The 14923-nt window shown below is 37.3% G+C and overlaps 7 protein-coding genes across 7 annotated transcripts; 4 read left to right on the forward strand and 3 right to left on the reverse strand.

Annotated features, from left to right (window-relative positions):
• Positions 1-98: 98 nt before the first annotated feature.
• I206_106757 (uncharacterized protein) lies at positions 99-1372 on the forward strand (the record flags this gene model as incomplete). Its single annotated transcript, XM_019159049.1, has 8 exons — positions 99-153; positions 212-248; positions 302-381; positions 459-584; positions 664-759; positions 835-897; positions 980-1148; positions 1204-1372. 8 exons carry the CDS (start codon positions 99-101, stop codon positions 1370-1372), a joined length of 795 nt encoding a protein of 264 aa, XP_019007721.1.
• A 994-nt stretch (positions 1373-2366) lies between these two features.
• On the forward strand, positions 2367-3064 carry I206_106758 (uncharacterized protein; the record flags this gene model as incomplete). Its single annotated transcript, XM_019159048.1, has 2 exons — positions 2367-2496; positions 2580-3064. The coding sequence occupies 2 exons, from the start codon at positions 2367-2369 to the stop codon at positions 3062-3064; spliced, it is 615 nt and encodes a 204-aa protein (XP_019007720.1).
• Positions 3065-3489: 425 nt separating this feature from the next.
• On the forward strand, positions 3490-4180 carry I206_106759 (uncharacterized protein; the record flags this gene model as incomplete). The annotated part of the gene is made up of 2 exons (XM_019159047.1): positions 3490-3569; positions 3628-4180. 2 exons carry the CDS (start codon positions 3490-3492, stop codon positions 4178-4180), a joined length of 633 nt encoding a protein of 210 aa, XP_019007719.1.
• A 177-nt stretch (positions 4181-4357) lies between these two features.
• On the reverse strand, positions 4358-5462 carry I206_106760 (uncharacterized protein; the record flags this gene model as incomplete). Its single annotated transcript, XM_019159046.2, has 7 exons — positions 4358-4475; positions 4554-4747; positions 4909-4999; positions 5064-5165; positions 5249-5292; positions 5354-5385; positions 5441-5462. 7 exons carry the CDS (start codon positions 5460-5462, stop codon positions 4358-4360), a joined length of 603 nt encoding a protein of 200 aa, XP_019007718.2.
• Positions 5463-6270: 808 nt separating this feature from the next.
• Positions 6271-7040, forward strand: I206_106761 (uncharacterized protein; the record flags this gene model as incomplete). Its single annotated transcript, XM_019159045.1, has 3 exons — positions 6271-6427; positions 6490-6796; positions 6962-7040. 3 exons carry the CDS (start codon positions 6271-6273, stop codon positions 7038-7040), a joined length of 543 nt encoding a protein of 180 aa, XP_019007717.1.
• A 1024-nt stretch (positions 7041-8064) lies between these two features.
• Positions 8065-10645, reverse strand: I206_106762 (uncharacterized protein; the record flags this gene model as incomplete). Its single annotated transcript, XM_019159044.1, has 8 exons — positions 8065-8169; positions 8271-8915; positions 8999-9205; positions 9280-9375; positions 9446-9612; positions 9675-9728; positions 9815-10256; positions 10574-10645. 8 exons carry the CDS (start codon positions 10643-10645, stop codon positions 8065-8067), a joined length of 1788 nt encoding a protein of 595 aa, XP_019007716.1.
• Positions 10646-11840: 1195 nt separating this feature from the next.
• Positions 11841-14149, reverse strand: I206_106763 (uncharacterized protein; the record flags this gene model as incomplete). Its single annotated transcript, XM_019159043.1, has 13 exons — positions 11841-12146; positions 12210-12525; positions 12582-12611; positions 12680-12697; positions 12756-12793; positions 12858-12942; positions 13006-13147; positions 13226-13362; positions 13479-13611; positions 13675-13721; positions 13803-13911; positions 13973-13993; positions 14068-14149. 13 exons carry the CDS (start codon positions 14147-14149, stop codon positions 11841-11843), a joined length of 1464 nt encoding a protein of 487 aa, XP_019007715.1.
• Positions 14150-14923: the final 774 nt, after the last annotated feature.

Consider the following 14923-nt stretch of genomic DNA (forward strand, 5'->3'; position numbering starts at 1 on the left):
TCTCTTGTTGACCTTGGGACGACAGCTGGCTGATTACTGAAGACGGAATGTGGAAGAGTCCGTGGAAATTCAGAGATCTGTTTCATGGCAGCAGAAACATGTCCTCGACTTCAGCGAAAAAACCGGTTCGGCTCGTGCTATTTGACGTCTTCGGTGAGATCTTTCAGAATACGAACAGTAAATCGAACTAAGACCTATCGGTCGTTTGTAGACACGCTATGTACGCCGAAGCTTCCTATACATGAACAGTGAGCTTATCGAGATGTTTTCTTCTTGGTGCTTTCGTGCTGACAACAGCAAGGTATTATGATGAAGCTATAAAAGGTGGACTGTCCCCAGGAACGATTACCCCTCTCAGCGTTCGATCAGCATTCAAGCCTGGTAAGCGCACGCACGAAGTGTAACCCTCAGAGTGTATATTCTGCCGTGGTCCCAGGTTCACTTCGTTGATTTGATAGCCTTCAGAGCTGTGAATGCAGATTGGCCGCTGTACGGTAAACACACTCATCCAGCATTGACACCCGAGGAATGGTGGACGAAAATCATATACCAGACTCTATTAGAAGCCGGAGCAAGCTCAAGCGGTACGTCAATGTGTAATTGATCTGATTGGCGCTCCTTTCATACCAGCTTGTCAACATACTGACGGACCTCTTGCCGTAGAACTCAACGAGAAGATAGGTATGATTGGTCCAGCCTTGATGAGCAGATTCGAGAGTGATAAGGGCTACAAAAACTTCCCAGAAACCATAGATTGCTGTACGTGGCATTATGTCCTGAGTGAATCCGTCTGAATACACTGGGCACCGTAATAATAAATTCCCCTTGTCGCAGTAAAAGAATTGCGCAGATTGGAAATCAAAACATCGATAATATCCAATGCAGACCCACGTATATGTGAGTAAGAGCCGAATGTAATCTTGCGGGCGTCTACAGAATGTCAGGTTTCTCAAAGCTAATGATAAAGTTTCATCCATAGTGAAGACTCTCGATTCACTTGATATATTGCCCCTTTTGACATATCCTCCAACCCTATCATGGGATGTGGAACACGCGAAGCCTTCCCCTGAGATATACAACGCAGCTTGTGCAGCGTGTGAAGCGAGTCCGGGAGAAGGGGTGATTATGGTCGGTGATGAGCTCAAAGCGTGAGTGAAATCCCTCATGATCAAACCCTTGACGCACGCTGACGATCCATTTCAGGGATTATCGTGGTTCCGTTACTGCAGGCTTAGAGGGCAGACTGATCAGGAGAGAAGGTGAATGGTCCGATGGAGCTGTGCGAGTTGACGGCGAAGACTTAAGTGGCGTAAGAGTGATTAAATCGTTGAATGATGTACTGGCAGAAATACAGGCAAGGAGAAGTACATAAAATGAACGATGTATCTTACTATTCCAACGGATGTAAACGGATCTCGCAGCATAACGCAACGCAAAGGTAGTGATAGTGACGAAAAATAACGTCCTCTGTCCTTCTCAAGAATGGTGAATGGTAGTCATTACATGTGGTAGGACCTAAGGCGAAGTCAACAGCTATCACTCGAGCGTAGTACGATGGCCTCGCAGAAAACACAACGGGTCATCTTATCAGAATTTCCCACTGTCGCAGGATGATAAACGGAGCTTCGAATGAAGAAAGGTGATATCGTCATTGAGCAATCCGATCCTCTATTATGCGCTCTGGACTCACTTCAGCTCGAGTATCAATGGAGCATTTAGTCGCAGACCTGAAAAAGGATTGCCACCAAGAAAGGATAGGTATAATCGTCATGTACTTGACAGGCCATTCTAGACTCTTGAAAAGAGACCCTGAGAAGATTGGTCTCATACAATGATGACGACTGCATCTTACGCTCTGCGAACACGACTGAGACAACCGAAGGATCAATGGATGTTTGGACTTTCCTTTCGCAAAATTGAGAGACGACAATTATGACGGTGATGGGATAAATACGAATAATCCGGCATACCCGGACCAAATGGAGACTATTATATGCCCAAGTATACCTCGCATATGACGTGTGTCACTGCTTCGAAGAGAGGATGTCCGATGTGTACGGGGAAGACTCGATAGAGACAATGTCCCAGACTAATTGGCGCTGCTCGTCATCAAGCTCCACAAGTACCCACCTTTGTATAAGCCTTCGTACACACTTTGTATGACGTGCTCACTGGTCCTATCAAAGGAAAAGTACGATATGTACACACACAATATCAAAACGTCAGTTCATGGAATCCCCTCAAAATATCTATAAAAGTTGAATTCCTGGAACGTATCTACTCAAGTAAAGTAACAAGCTCTAAACCACATTCCAACAGAAGTGTTTACTTAACGTTGCTATTTTCTTCTACACTTTCACACCAAGATGACATCTCGTGAAGGATCCTCAATGCACCTTAACAACAATGATGAAGACACTAATGATGGTCCTACCATCGATGGTTTCACCTTCAAAAATCCCGGTGAGATAGCCTACGAAGAGAGGGATAGATCTAGTACGTACTTTCAGAGAGGTCCTACTTTCTGATTGGCGCGAACCATTAAACTTAATTGCTGATAATAATATTTCACGGAACAGGAAAGTTGCTAGCGCAAGGTCAAGCTTTTAAGAATGGTCAATTCCAATACATGTACGGAATAATCCAAACTGTCGACTCCATTAACCGTCGGCTAGAACATCTAGGTGATTGGTCAATCTCTGGGGATGGTAATGACATATACACTTCTATTTCAATATCGAACAAGTCGGGTAAAATAGGTAAACTTGTATCGTATTTCAACATAGACGATTTAATATCCAGGAATGATAATACAAAAGAAGTTTGGATGAATGAGACTTTACGTAACTCCCAGAAAAATTCAGTAGTATTTTATCCAGATTCAAGTGTAGAAAGATATTCGAATCTTGTATTCGATGATCCCGCCTTTGAGGATTTGACAGGATTTGATAAGAAGACTATTGAAGAAAAATTTAGGGCACCTTGTGAAATCATTTGGAATGTTGTTGGCAAACATTCTTATTACGATGAATCCAAGGATCAAAGTGTCATTTCTCAATCTTAGAAGCCCTCCTCTTAAGTGCGATACCCTAGCTTTTCCGGAAACAAGGGATGGAAAGAAGTGAACATTGCTGGCAAACGTAAGACGTGTTATATTTTGCTTGATTAAATAGATATTACTTTCATAGTCGTGCTTCATCTTTTACTTCTCTACATGCAACATCATTTACAATAAGACGAAGCGAAAGACAACCAAAGAACGTAATGATGTAGAATATGACAGCTTTGCCAAAATGTAGGTTAAATCCTTTCATCGTGCGTATGATTATGCAGTTCCAAATCAGTGACAATCAAAGGGAAAGAAAGTCTTCTTTTCCCCTCTTTTTCGCAATCAGGTTTTTGCTTGTATACTGTACTGTCGTAAAGGACTGATCAGCCATTTGATGATTCTATATTGCTTTAACGAAGATAATTCTCTCTACGCACAAGATGGAGCCTTTCGAAGAACCCTCCTTATCAAACAGTAACAACGATATAAACACCATTGAGAACGACAAATTAGATGGATGGTGCAGAGACTTATTGAGTTGCATACACAGTCGATGTCCTCCCCGTACGTATTTCTAGTGCACCATTATTTCGCAAGCGGGGCATTCCCGTCAAGACGTTTATTGATAGGAAAAAAAAAGTTTACGAGATAGGTTGGTTGAAACATCACGGCCAAGAATCCACAGATGGTAAAATTCAATACGCATACGGGACTATCGAAGCAAGGATCAATGGCGATGTGACCAATTCGAATCATTCAAAAACTATAGGTGATTATACTGCTTTTGACAAATATGGAAAAATATACACTTCACTATCAATACGAAATTCTTCAGGGAAAGTAGGTAGACTTGTATCTTATTTCAAGGTTGAGGATTGGCAAGGCAGAAAATGCGATTGGGTAAAAGATACTTTATTGAATTTGCAGAAGACTTCAGTATTTTATCCGGATTCGACAATTGAAAAATATTCGGATTTAAAATCCGATGATCCCAGCTTCAAATCGACAGGTTTTGATCAAGACAATATCAAAGAACAAGTTCGCGAATCTTTAGGATTTATTTGGGATACCATTGGGAGACCTTGGGATTCATGTGTTGTGGGGGATTTACCGCCTGAATTTTTAAATTAAGATTATAGTCTCAAATAAAAGGTCGGATTCCTTGCCCGTACGTCAGAAAGGAAGGAAATATCTAAGACTTGTGTATGTCATGTAGTCTGTATATTCAACTATATGCATTGAATGTCCGCAATGAAAGCATCAAATTGCTCAGGCATACGCGTCTTCCCGAAAATCCTTACCCGGCGTTCACAGAATCACACATTGTTTCTTCTTTTTCTTACTTGCTCCAGGACCAGATTTACCTATCGAAGGCTGTAGAACAGCTCGTATAGCTTCATCAAACACATTCTTCAATCCTTTTTGCCTATTCGCAAATATCAGATGATCAGCTATCTACCGTGTTTAATCTCGCTCATTCGAGAGCGAAGAAAACTATGCTTACGTTTTACTACTAGCTTCCAAATACCTGACAGCCCCTACATCTCTAGCGCACTGAGCACCCATTTGATAAGTTATAGGTGAAAATCGCCTCTCTTTTAATCGCTGAAGTGTCACTGGATCTTCACGTAAATCAAGCTTGGTTCCTACTAAGATTATAGGTACACCCGGTGCATGATGTGCTATTTCTGGTATCCACTACAGGAAGCAAAGGGAACAGTCAGCGGAATATTGCTGGAACAAGGAATTCAAAGTAGACCCAAGAAAACGTACTTTCTATTGAAGAGAGAATGTCAGAAAGTAGACATACACGTCAGTTGCTCATCAAATTGAGAACGATGAAAGATCATTCAACTTACCGTACGGATATTCTCGAATGAAGGTGGGGAAACGACTGAGAAGCAGACCAAGAATACGTCGGTCTGTGGGTAAGATAATGGTCGAAGACGACTAATTTGTTATGGATTAGTCGAGGCAGCAACAAAAAATCGGTTTGGGACTGCCTTGCACTCACTCATAATCCTCTTGTCCTGCTGTATCCCATAGACCTAACGATACCGGTTTACCATCCACTAACACTGATGCGGAGTAATTATCGAATACTGTTGGAACGTATCTACAATCGCAAGGTCAAGCGATCAGCCAAGGATCGTTCCTATATTCTCGGCCAACGAAAGGGAAAGTAGATTCTCGGCTTACTCTCCAGGAAAAGCGTTCGTCGTATACGATATCAATAAACAAGTCTACTCTTCCACATATCAGTGTTCTACATCGCCCTGATTATCGATAAAGGTTAAGACGAACCTTTCCTACAGCACCATCTCCAACCACCACACCTGAACGCAAGTCAGTATCTGCTTGTCGAATGCACATATCGTAAGCTTAACTCACATTTTATACTTTGCATATTCATCTTGTTTTGAGGCACAAGATCACTGTTCTATTCCTGCAACTTTGGCACCGATTTCGGGTCACGTAACAGGCTGAGTAAATCGTCGCTTGACTTCGTATTAAATTGAGTTCGTTTCTATCGGGCACAACCTTATTCGGCTCTATGAAAATGTAAGTGAAAGTGAAATTGTCGATCGTCGACTACTCAAAAGTATGCTAATAATAGTATGCAATATTGTGTGCTCTGTCAACAATCGGACAGAAGTAGGAAAGGGCCAAATTAATATGGATAATAATGTTGCTGTTCCAATCCGACGCGTCTTTGGGAAATGAAATAGTTTATTTACAATAATTATCATAAATTCTCCGAGGCACCATCAAAAATCACTAAGCATAAAGAAGTAATGCCACAAATCTCTCTGTACATCGTGAATACTCTCTCGTCAAACACTGCTCTCATCAATCTTCAATCGAGAGCTCAATGCATGTACTGGGGCTACCCAAATACTAAGCTGATTTTCTTGAACTTCATTTCCTTTCACCCCTGCACAGACGAGAAGAACATTACATCACTTCAACGCACAGACTTATCCACGTTCCTTAAAGGAACTAAAAAGTCCATTGTGGCGGGATCAAATTATGCCACATTGAAGTAAAACCGTTTAATCCCGTCCTCATACGCTTGAGCCAGAGGCTAGGTGGGTGCGAGTGATTAGGTTGAACCTATCAATGAAGGATAATACATCATCAACAACGAACATATTGATAACGTCGAGGCTCATCTTTTCCTTCTCATATAAACTTATCATCGACACACACCAATCTCCAACATGTCAGTACGACTAAACATGCTCAGACCAACTACTTCAATAATAAGAAACAGCTTAGCAGTTAGGGGAATATCAACTTCTACACCTAAAAGAGCAAGTCATGATGATTCGCATCATGGTCATGGGGAAGGTGCTGAAGATGCATATACTACAGAATGTTAGTGACTCTCTTTCGACCTGATTTGATTCAAAACTGGTAGCTGATATACATTATTTTAGCATTTTTCACACCTTTCTGGAGAAACACCTTGATCTTAACAACGATCTCAATCTTAGCTTACCCTTACTTACCCTCCACATCAACCAATACAACATCACCATCTTTAGATCCAGAAACATGGTCTAAATCAACAAAAGATAATTCATTACCTGTTGTTACTCGATTATTAGCTCAAATCACACCAAAAGCAGAAGTTTGGACTCAAAGAAATGATAAACATTTAGAATTAAGTAAAGAAGCTGCAGAGACAAAATTGTTATTCCAAGAAGCTGAGAGACCTAAAGTGTTGAGAATGAGGTATCCAAGGTGAGTCAAATTTCATAATAGATTAAAAATCGCCAGAAGGTGGAAGGCTAGAATAGCGGGAGAGATTCTATTTCTTTATAAGAATATTTTTATGATTGCCTTTCGCATCTCATTTTAGACAATACCTGGTCAAAAGAAGCTGACAAACGAATCTCTTTCATACAGTTCATTCGAACAAGCTTCACCACACAATATCGCTGTCGGATCTCAAGCAGACTTGACAGATCTCAAAGTCCAACTTTAGAGTGTCAAAATACATATACAATTAACAAAGTAGAGATACTGAGATATCTGGAAGACATAGTCGGAAAGTGGATTTGATCCGGATCAGCATTACTGCATCACCATAAGGAGAAGTCATAGAATATGCATTTCCTTTGGGTCACTGGATATGCATATAATCGAAAGTGCTACTGATCAGGCTTTGGTCATCCTCCTGATCAAGTGTCTTGACCGTTCAATGTGTATGGGCGCCTCAAACTGATGCCTAATTATCAAATTATATCCCAGTCTGGGTGGGACAACTAATGCGATGAGAGTGTATGTAGAAGGCGGAAAATCGTTACGTTCATGAGTTTACGATGTTTCCCTGATTTTCAAAAGCTTAACATTACAGTTTCGTATCGTCTTTATCAAAATTTCAATTTATTGCAACTCTTAATCAGGTCAACTGATCATAGAGTCTCTTAGTAGCCATTCAATAAATAATACTCAAGCATACCCCGTATTTACTTTCCCTTCAATTCGTTAATTCGTTAAATCACAGATTATGATAATGTAATTGAAGAAGCCAGTAAAATTGTAGCTAATAACCTGATACGATATCTATCACTTTTCAGAAATGAATGATTTACAAACTATAAATTAAATGGACAAAATGATATGCATGAAATTCGATCACATGAAAACAAAACTTATCGACAAGACTAGAAAATATATACACAAAACGATTCACATAACTGATTAAACAACTGGATGATAAGTATATTTTATCTATTTGACAAGACTCCAAAAAGAAAAAGGGAATTTCAAGATTTATCACAAATCACTCAAACTTAATGATATATACAACTTTCCTATACTGGTATAACTTGCTAACCCCATTAACTCAATTCCACTCGAGACTACCTCACTTCAGAACTGATTTCAATTATTTATGTAAACTCTACACACATTATGACTTATTCAATAAATATGATATCTAATTATCTAATGAACAATATCATCTAAAATTCCAAAATATAAAGAGTTAGCGCAAAATATTCATACTAATTATATTCGAATTCAATTGACAACTCACCCCAATCTCTACCTTTTGTAAGTTTTACTTTATCTTCTGTCATTTCTTTCTTTGAGAAATAACCAGCTTGAATCTTTTTTTTTTAAAAAATATATCAAAAAATAATCAAATTAGCTTAAATTCAAACAAAAAACATATTTGATTTTTTTTTTTAAAAAAAAAAAAAAAACTCACTTTAGCATCAATTTCAACTCTTCCATCAGCAGGAATTAATTCTTCAGGAATTTCATATCTATTAATTACTTTAATTCCACTTTTAATTATAGCATCATATTTCATATTACTCATTGAAATTAAATTATGTATAATTTTAATTCCTAAAAAATGTAAAATATCTGGCATTAAATTTTGATGTCTTGCATCTTTAATTCCAGCAACAATTTCAGTATTATTAAAATATTCTGATGCAGAATCTCCTTGTCTTTTTCTTCTATTATAAACCATATATTTTGTAACTTCTCCTAATGCTCTACCTTCTTTTTGAAAATATATAATTATTCCTAATCCACCTCTTTGTGCACATTTTATTGCTTCACTAATTCCAAAAATTAAATAAGGTCTACATGTACAAATATCTGATCCAAAAACATCTGATCCACTACATGAATCATGTGGTCTACATGTAATTTCTGTTGAAGGATCTTTTAATTTTGATGGATCTCCAATTATATAAATTGTCATACCTCCTATTGGTGGTAAAAAAATTTTAATATCAGGTCGTGTAAGTAATTCAGGATACATTCCTCCTGTATCTTCAAATAAAGCTCTTCTTAAAATTGATTCATCGATACCTAATCTATCCGCAACTCCTGGAAGGTACTACGTAATACAATTTCATCAGCTCCCTTGCCATTCGATTCCTGAAAGATACGATAAAGCAATCAGGACACCAAACCACTCACCCAGACGGGATCAACAGCAGCTTTATACGTATTGACTTCGACACCTTGATCGACACCAGGGAAAGCCGCAAGTTCAGGAGATTTGATAACTATATCACCATCAACTGGGAATTCTCCTTTCCTAGCTAAAGCATCTAATTCTTCGATTTTGATATGAGCTTTAGTTTGTGAAATTGTAGGTCGGACATCTAGACCTTCTGCATATTCCTGATCAACGAATTAGTATTTGAAACGCACATCCTTATACGCTTATTCACAGAACAACGCAGTATTTGACTCACTTTAGCCCAGATCTCTTGAGACATTGCTCCCCATGGATCGAAGGAGACGATCTTATTACCAAACCAACCTTCAGTGGGGGGTAGAACAAAAGGTGGCTATACCAAAACATCATATCTTTAGCAAGTCTTCGGCTGCATCTAGCCTTGCGGATGTAGGTTTACTTACATGAGTATTAGTCAAATCAGGTCTCCAATCAGTTCTCAATTGACCCATAGCTATACTGAGTGCTCTATAAATACTGTATGATCCCGAATGAGCGCCGATGGAATTTCTAATCAGTAAATTGGACTTGATTCTTGAGCATACTACTGGACCTCTTTCTCGCGCAGTTGCTAAATGAGCGTACAAGTCAGCTCAATTAGGTTGTATGGTTAGTAGCCGTTTTGACACTCACGTCCTGCCCCCCAATTGATCGGAATAGGGTTAATACCAGCTTGAGATGGATAAGCTATTAATCAATTTTATTTAGTTTAATCATTCTGTTTTACAATTAATCTCATTAATTAAAATCAAGATGAAATGATTTATACTTACTTGTCAAAACAACTCTACTAGGATATCCTTTTTTCTTTCCACCATCTTTTTCTTTTTCAGTACCAGATGGAGGTGATAATCTACCAGGTGCACCTGATCCATGTGTAATAGCTTCTAAACTTAAATTACCATATGGAGTTGTATTTCCATTTCCATTTCCATTTGTATTGGTATTGGTATTAGTATTTGGTGGACTTGAACTAAAAGAAAGTAAAGAAGAAGAAGAAGAAGGTTGTAAAATAGAAGAAAAAGATCCTCTAGTTAATCTTAATTGTTCAACTCCACCTGAATTTGTTCTTGGTGAAGAAGGTATAGAAGAACATGGTATAATTTCTGTTCCTGCTGGAATTATTGGTGTAGAAGGTGTTGAATTTGAATTAATTAACGGGTATGTAGATGGATTTGGTTGAAAAGTTGATTGATTTTGTTTAATTGTTTCAATCTATATATTTTGAAAGGAAGACAAATTAAATCAGCATAATTCGAATTAATCTATTTTAATCATTTCAGAATTTAGGATTTGAAGGAAGTAAGATATTTTATCGAAGATTGATCGGGAAAAACAATGTATTTATACACAAATTGAAATGAATATAAGGGGAAAGATGATTATCATATGAAATATTTGATGCAAATATATAAAGAAGACACGAAAAGGACGCTGAATTCATTATCTCCTCAATACGAAATTATCGAAGATTTTCACCATTATTTGATAATAGGTAATATCAAAATGATAGAAGAGGATAATCAACTCACTTGAGCTGCCAATTCTTCTTGTTTCGTATCAAGTTTCTTAAGCAATTCCAAAACTTGTTGTAATTCAGACATGTTGTTTATGTTATTCTAATGTATAATGAAGGTTATTGAGTTATAAATGAAAGATAATGATATATATAGAGATTCTAAATCAAGGAAATCAAATCACTATATATACGTTAAAAGTCTTCTTCGAGATTCAATCTTTGATCATCCACCTCGAGGTTTAAGCGAATGAACAAAAACAATAACCAATATGAAATCCCCAATTGATAATCTTTCCTTTTATATTACGAAGATCTATCTTACTCTTAATACTTCAATAAAATCAAATATATATCCAATTGGAAGATTAGAAGATTTATCGAGTTTGCGTTGACCGTTGTCCGATAAGAGCGGGAATAAGATTATATACCAAACTTAATAATCGGAGATGCTTGACAATGATAACGATTATTCTTGAAATAGATATTACTAATTATACTATGAGGATATGAGCAGTGTATTGTATTCAGGTGTATGAAAAAGAATATTTACTCATTAATACAAGTTGATCATTGATTTGATTATTGAATTAATTCCCCATCATCATGAATGTTTAGAGTACAATTCTTCTCATTCTTATCTCACCTGACCCCAATCACTACTACTAGTAGTACTCTCATCGCATTTAGCCGATAAGTTAATCTCCCACATGCATGCATGACTTTGTTTTGATTTGCCACTTTACTATAGTATTTGATAACAAATAAAGAGTACACACGTGCACGCATATATATAACCGGTCATTTCATTTCATTTTGGACTATCTATCAGGGAAAGAGTACTCGTAATATTATTCCTATCGAACGAATCATCATGTTATCCGAGAATAACGCATTGAGAAATATAGATTTCCTTGAAGAATATACACGATAATAATAGATTTGTCCAAATGACATTCACTGCTTCTCTAAATCCTTCTTCGGTTCTTAGTCATAATTCAACGCATATCATGCTTCTTTTTTTTCGGAATTTGACATGTTACTTCTATGATATCCTCCTAAAGGTGATTTCACAACATTTTCCAAGTGCATAACAACAATAACAGAAGACCCACAACTTTGATACATGACATGATTTTCAAAGTTTTATGCATGGAACATGTATGGAGATAATGATGAAAACAATTTACTCATGTTTTGAATTCAATACTAAAACTGTTCATTTATAACTACCTGAGAAGGCCCAACTTATAAACACCTAAAATAAAAACCTGAAAACAAAATTATTTCTCTAATCTGGCAACTCTTAAACATCTCATCCATTCTTTAGCCGCAATACTATGATTATTCATACCACCAAAGAAAGCACGAGTTGCATCTTTTAGTATTATGATTTGATCCTCTTCATCTTCATAATTATCTTCTTCTTCCATTTTTGTTCCAGGTAATTTAAATGAAGATTTTGAATGAGGTGAAGAAATTTCAGAAGAAGCGTATCCAGAATCTATATCTTGTGATGAAATCGTATCTTCTTCTTCTCTTGAAAGGGGTAAAACACAATGTGATAAAAGTAATTCTTCTCCACCAGGCTATTCAAAATTACATTAATCACTTAAAACAACGACCTTTTATGATCAATGAATATAACTTACATGATCATTAAGATATCCTCCTACATCCACTACACAACCTTCAAGCAATATTAATACTCTCCTTCTTATAATATGATCATCCTTAACGTATTCTCCATGTCTCTTTCTAACTTCAGCTCGAGACCAAACTGGTAATTGTTCTTTAGATTTTACTACTTCATGAGGTGGAAGAGCATCTGTGATTCGATTAGCTTGAGCCATATATATTCTTGCTCTAGCTTTTCGTATAGCAGATTCTGGGGTCTGAGCAATTGTTGGTACGAGTGAAGTGTATTTATGTAATATCCAGATAATCCATTTCGAAGGATCCCAATCACTATGAAAGTCATTATCAGCTACCATCGTCGGTTCACTTTAGAGAAACGAACCCACGCTACGTGAGGTCCATTTCGGAAGTCTTTGCTATTTCGTTAATATTTGGGTCAGCTGAGTATCATACATCATACATTTCTCAACCGTAACAAACATACGGGAAAGCATGGTGAAAACTGTAGCGTTTATAAGCTTAGCTCATCATTATCATCTACCAGGAACTGCTTTACTCACTTATGATTTCCTTCTCCAGATGTGAGCATCGCGAGTAACTATTCGATCGATGACATGTCAGCTTACCGCTACTGCGCCTATGTTCTTTTTCAGAGCACTGACGTAGTTGCCTCTAGCGGTGACTTCCTCAGTATACGGCTGAACCCCAGTCCAGTGTGCCAAAGAATTGATACAAAACGTCGTGTGCCTACAATGCATTGTCAGCTCTGCTAAACTAGCACTCATTTCTGATAATCGTAAGTTAACATACCAAATCAATAGTCTAGCGATAGCACCACCCCAAACAAGTCCTCCAATCCAATCATTCCATCCAAATCCAGCTATCATAGCTGGTAAGATCCATCCTGTAAAGAAGGCGATCGGAACAAAATTCTTATGTTGAAATTGTACAACTATGAAATCATGATCATTCAATTAGCGCAGAAATCTCGTGAAATACCATAATGGTTTGTCCATCTTTGATTACTTACCTGGATCAGCTAATAAATCCTCACGATCAATCAATTTCATTCTTGGATAACTTGGTTTACGAAAGATCCAACCGCAATGTGAAAACCACAAGCCTTTTGAAGCGGAGTACGGATCATGGGCATTAGAATCGGTGAATCTTCAAGTGTGAGAGCAAATCAGCTCCGTCGTCCTACTACACGGATCCAACATTTCCCGCGGAGCTCTATTGACCAGATATAACAATCGCCAAAGAGTTGTTGAACAGTTACTCACCTGTGATGTAATCTATGTCTAAGTACCCACCACTGAATACTACCTTGAAATCCCATCGATCCCATACATGCTAAGACTATTTTGAGAGGTGTTGAAGCTGTAAAAGCACGATGTGACCAAAGACGATGATAGCCTAATCAAGAGTGATTGTTAGCTGAATACATTCACACAGAGGCGACGAGGAGGAATTATCAACGAGGTAGATGTTTAGTATAGGACGAAAGTGATCTACCTATTGTTATACTATCCGATATATCACGTTAGTTCAACTCGATAAATTCATTTCGAAAATCACTTAAGAAATCGTATAATTTCATCACTCACCCGAAAGAAGCTAATTGCCATGAAATGAAGCATACTATAGCAGTTCTATAATCGATTGATGTTATTGGAGAAAGGTAAAATATTCCAATCACTGCGTAAATATGAATGACTAGAAGGTTTATATTGTTAGTCAAGATTACCAATGCATCGAATTTACATTCCTTACTCACGAACAAAGAATATACCATTTGCTAGTAAGTGGTAGATGTATTAATTTTGACTTCTCATCTAGTAGGTATGAAGGATGAAATGTAATTGTACTCACTCCACCATATTTCCCCTTTTTCACTTGATTCTGTTCTCCTCTTTGATGAAGTTTTCTGAGGTAAAGAAGCTACCTCGGTCATAGCAATGAGATCGGATACTGAAATGAAAGAAATTGAAAGAAATAAATGAAACTGAGAAGAGTTCTTTTTCTCAACTTATATCATGCGAGGTGTTTGTAGAATATTCTAAAAGAAAGAGTGTGTGTGAATATGTGATAATAATGTGGGAATATATTTGATATATATATATTGATATTAATTTCTTGATGGATGATGCGTGGATTATTCGTGTTTTATCGTTTATGAAAATAAAAATGGAAATGGAAATGATGTCGTACTAAGAATGTATGTATATATATATATCAGGAACGAAGAATTGATTATGTCGTCAGTCGGATCAAAGGTAAAACAAAAACACACATATAAAAGGACGATAAGGATAACATCAAATTGAGAAGACAAGAACAGACTGGATTCGATTAAAATATATTTCTATCAAATCATCCTATCTTTTGATGTTTTCCAATGCATTTTAAAGCATACGAAGCGACCATTGCCGTTATCCCCACATTCTCATACAAAGTAATCCTATTTATTCGGCATTGAGAATTGTCATATTTATTTGTTAACTAGTTACTTGTCGATCATCGTGGACTTTGATTGTGGAGGTACATTAATAGATCGGAATGACACATTCCTCACTTACTATTTACTACCGTGTTCCTGAATATACTAACTATAACTATATTATTAGCCACATTCAAAACTAATTCCGCCCCCCCAAGTATGATTCCCACGTGGTCATGATGCTAGAAGGAACGCAAGCGTCAGCGATGACACTCTTAAACACGACGC

This window comes from Kwoniella pini, chromosome 9, assembly GCF_000512605.2.
Source record: "Kwoniella pini CBS 10737 chromosome 9, complete sequence".
In the NCBI taxonomy this organism is placed as follows: domain Eukaryota; kingdom Fungi; phylum Basidiomycota; class Tremellomycetes; order Tremellales; family Cryptococcaceae; genus Kwoniella; species Kwoniella pini.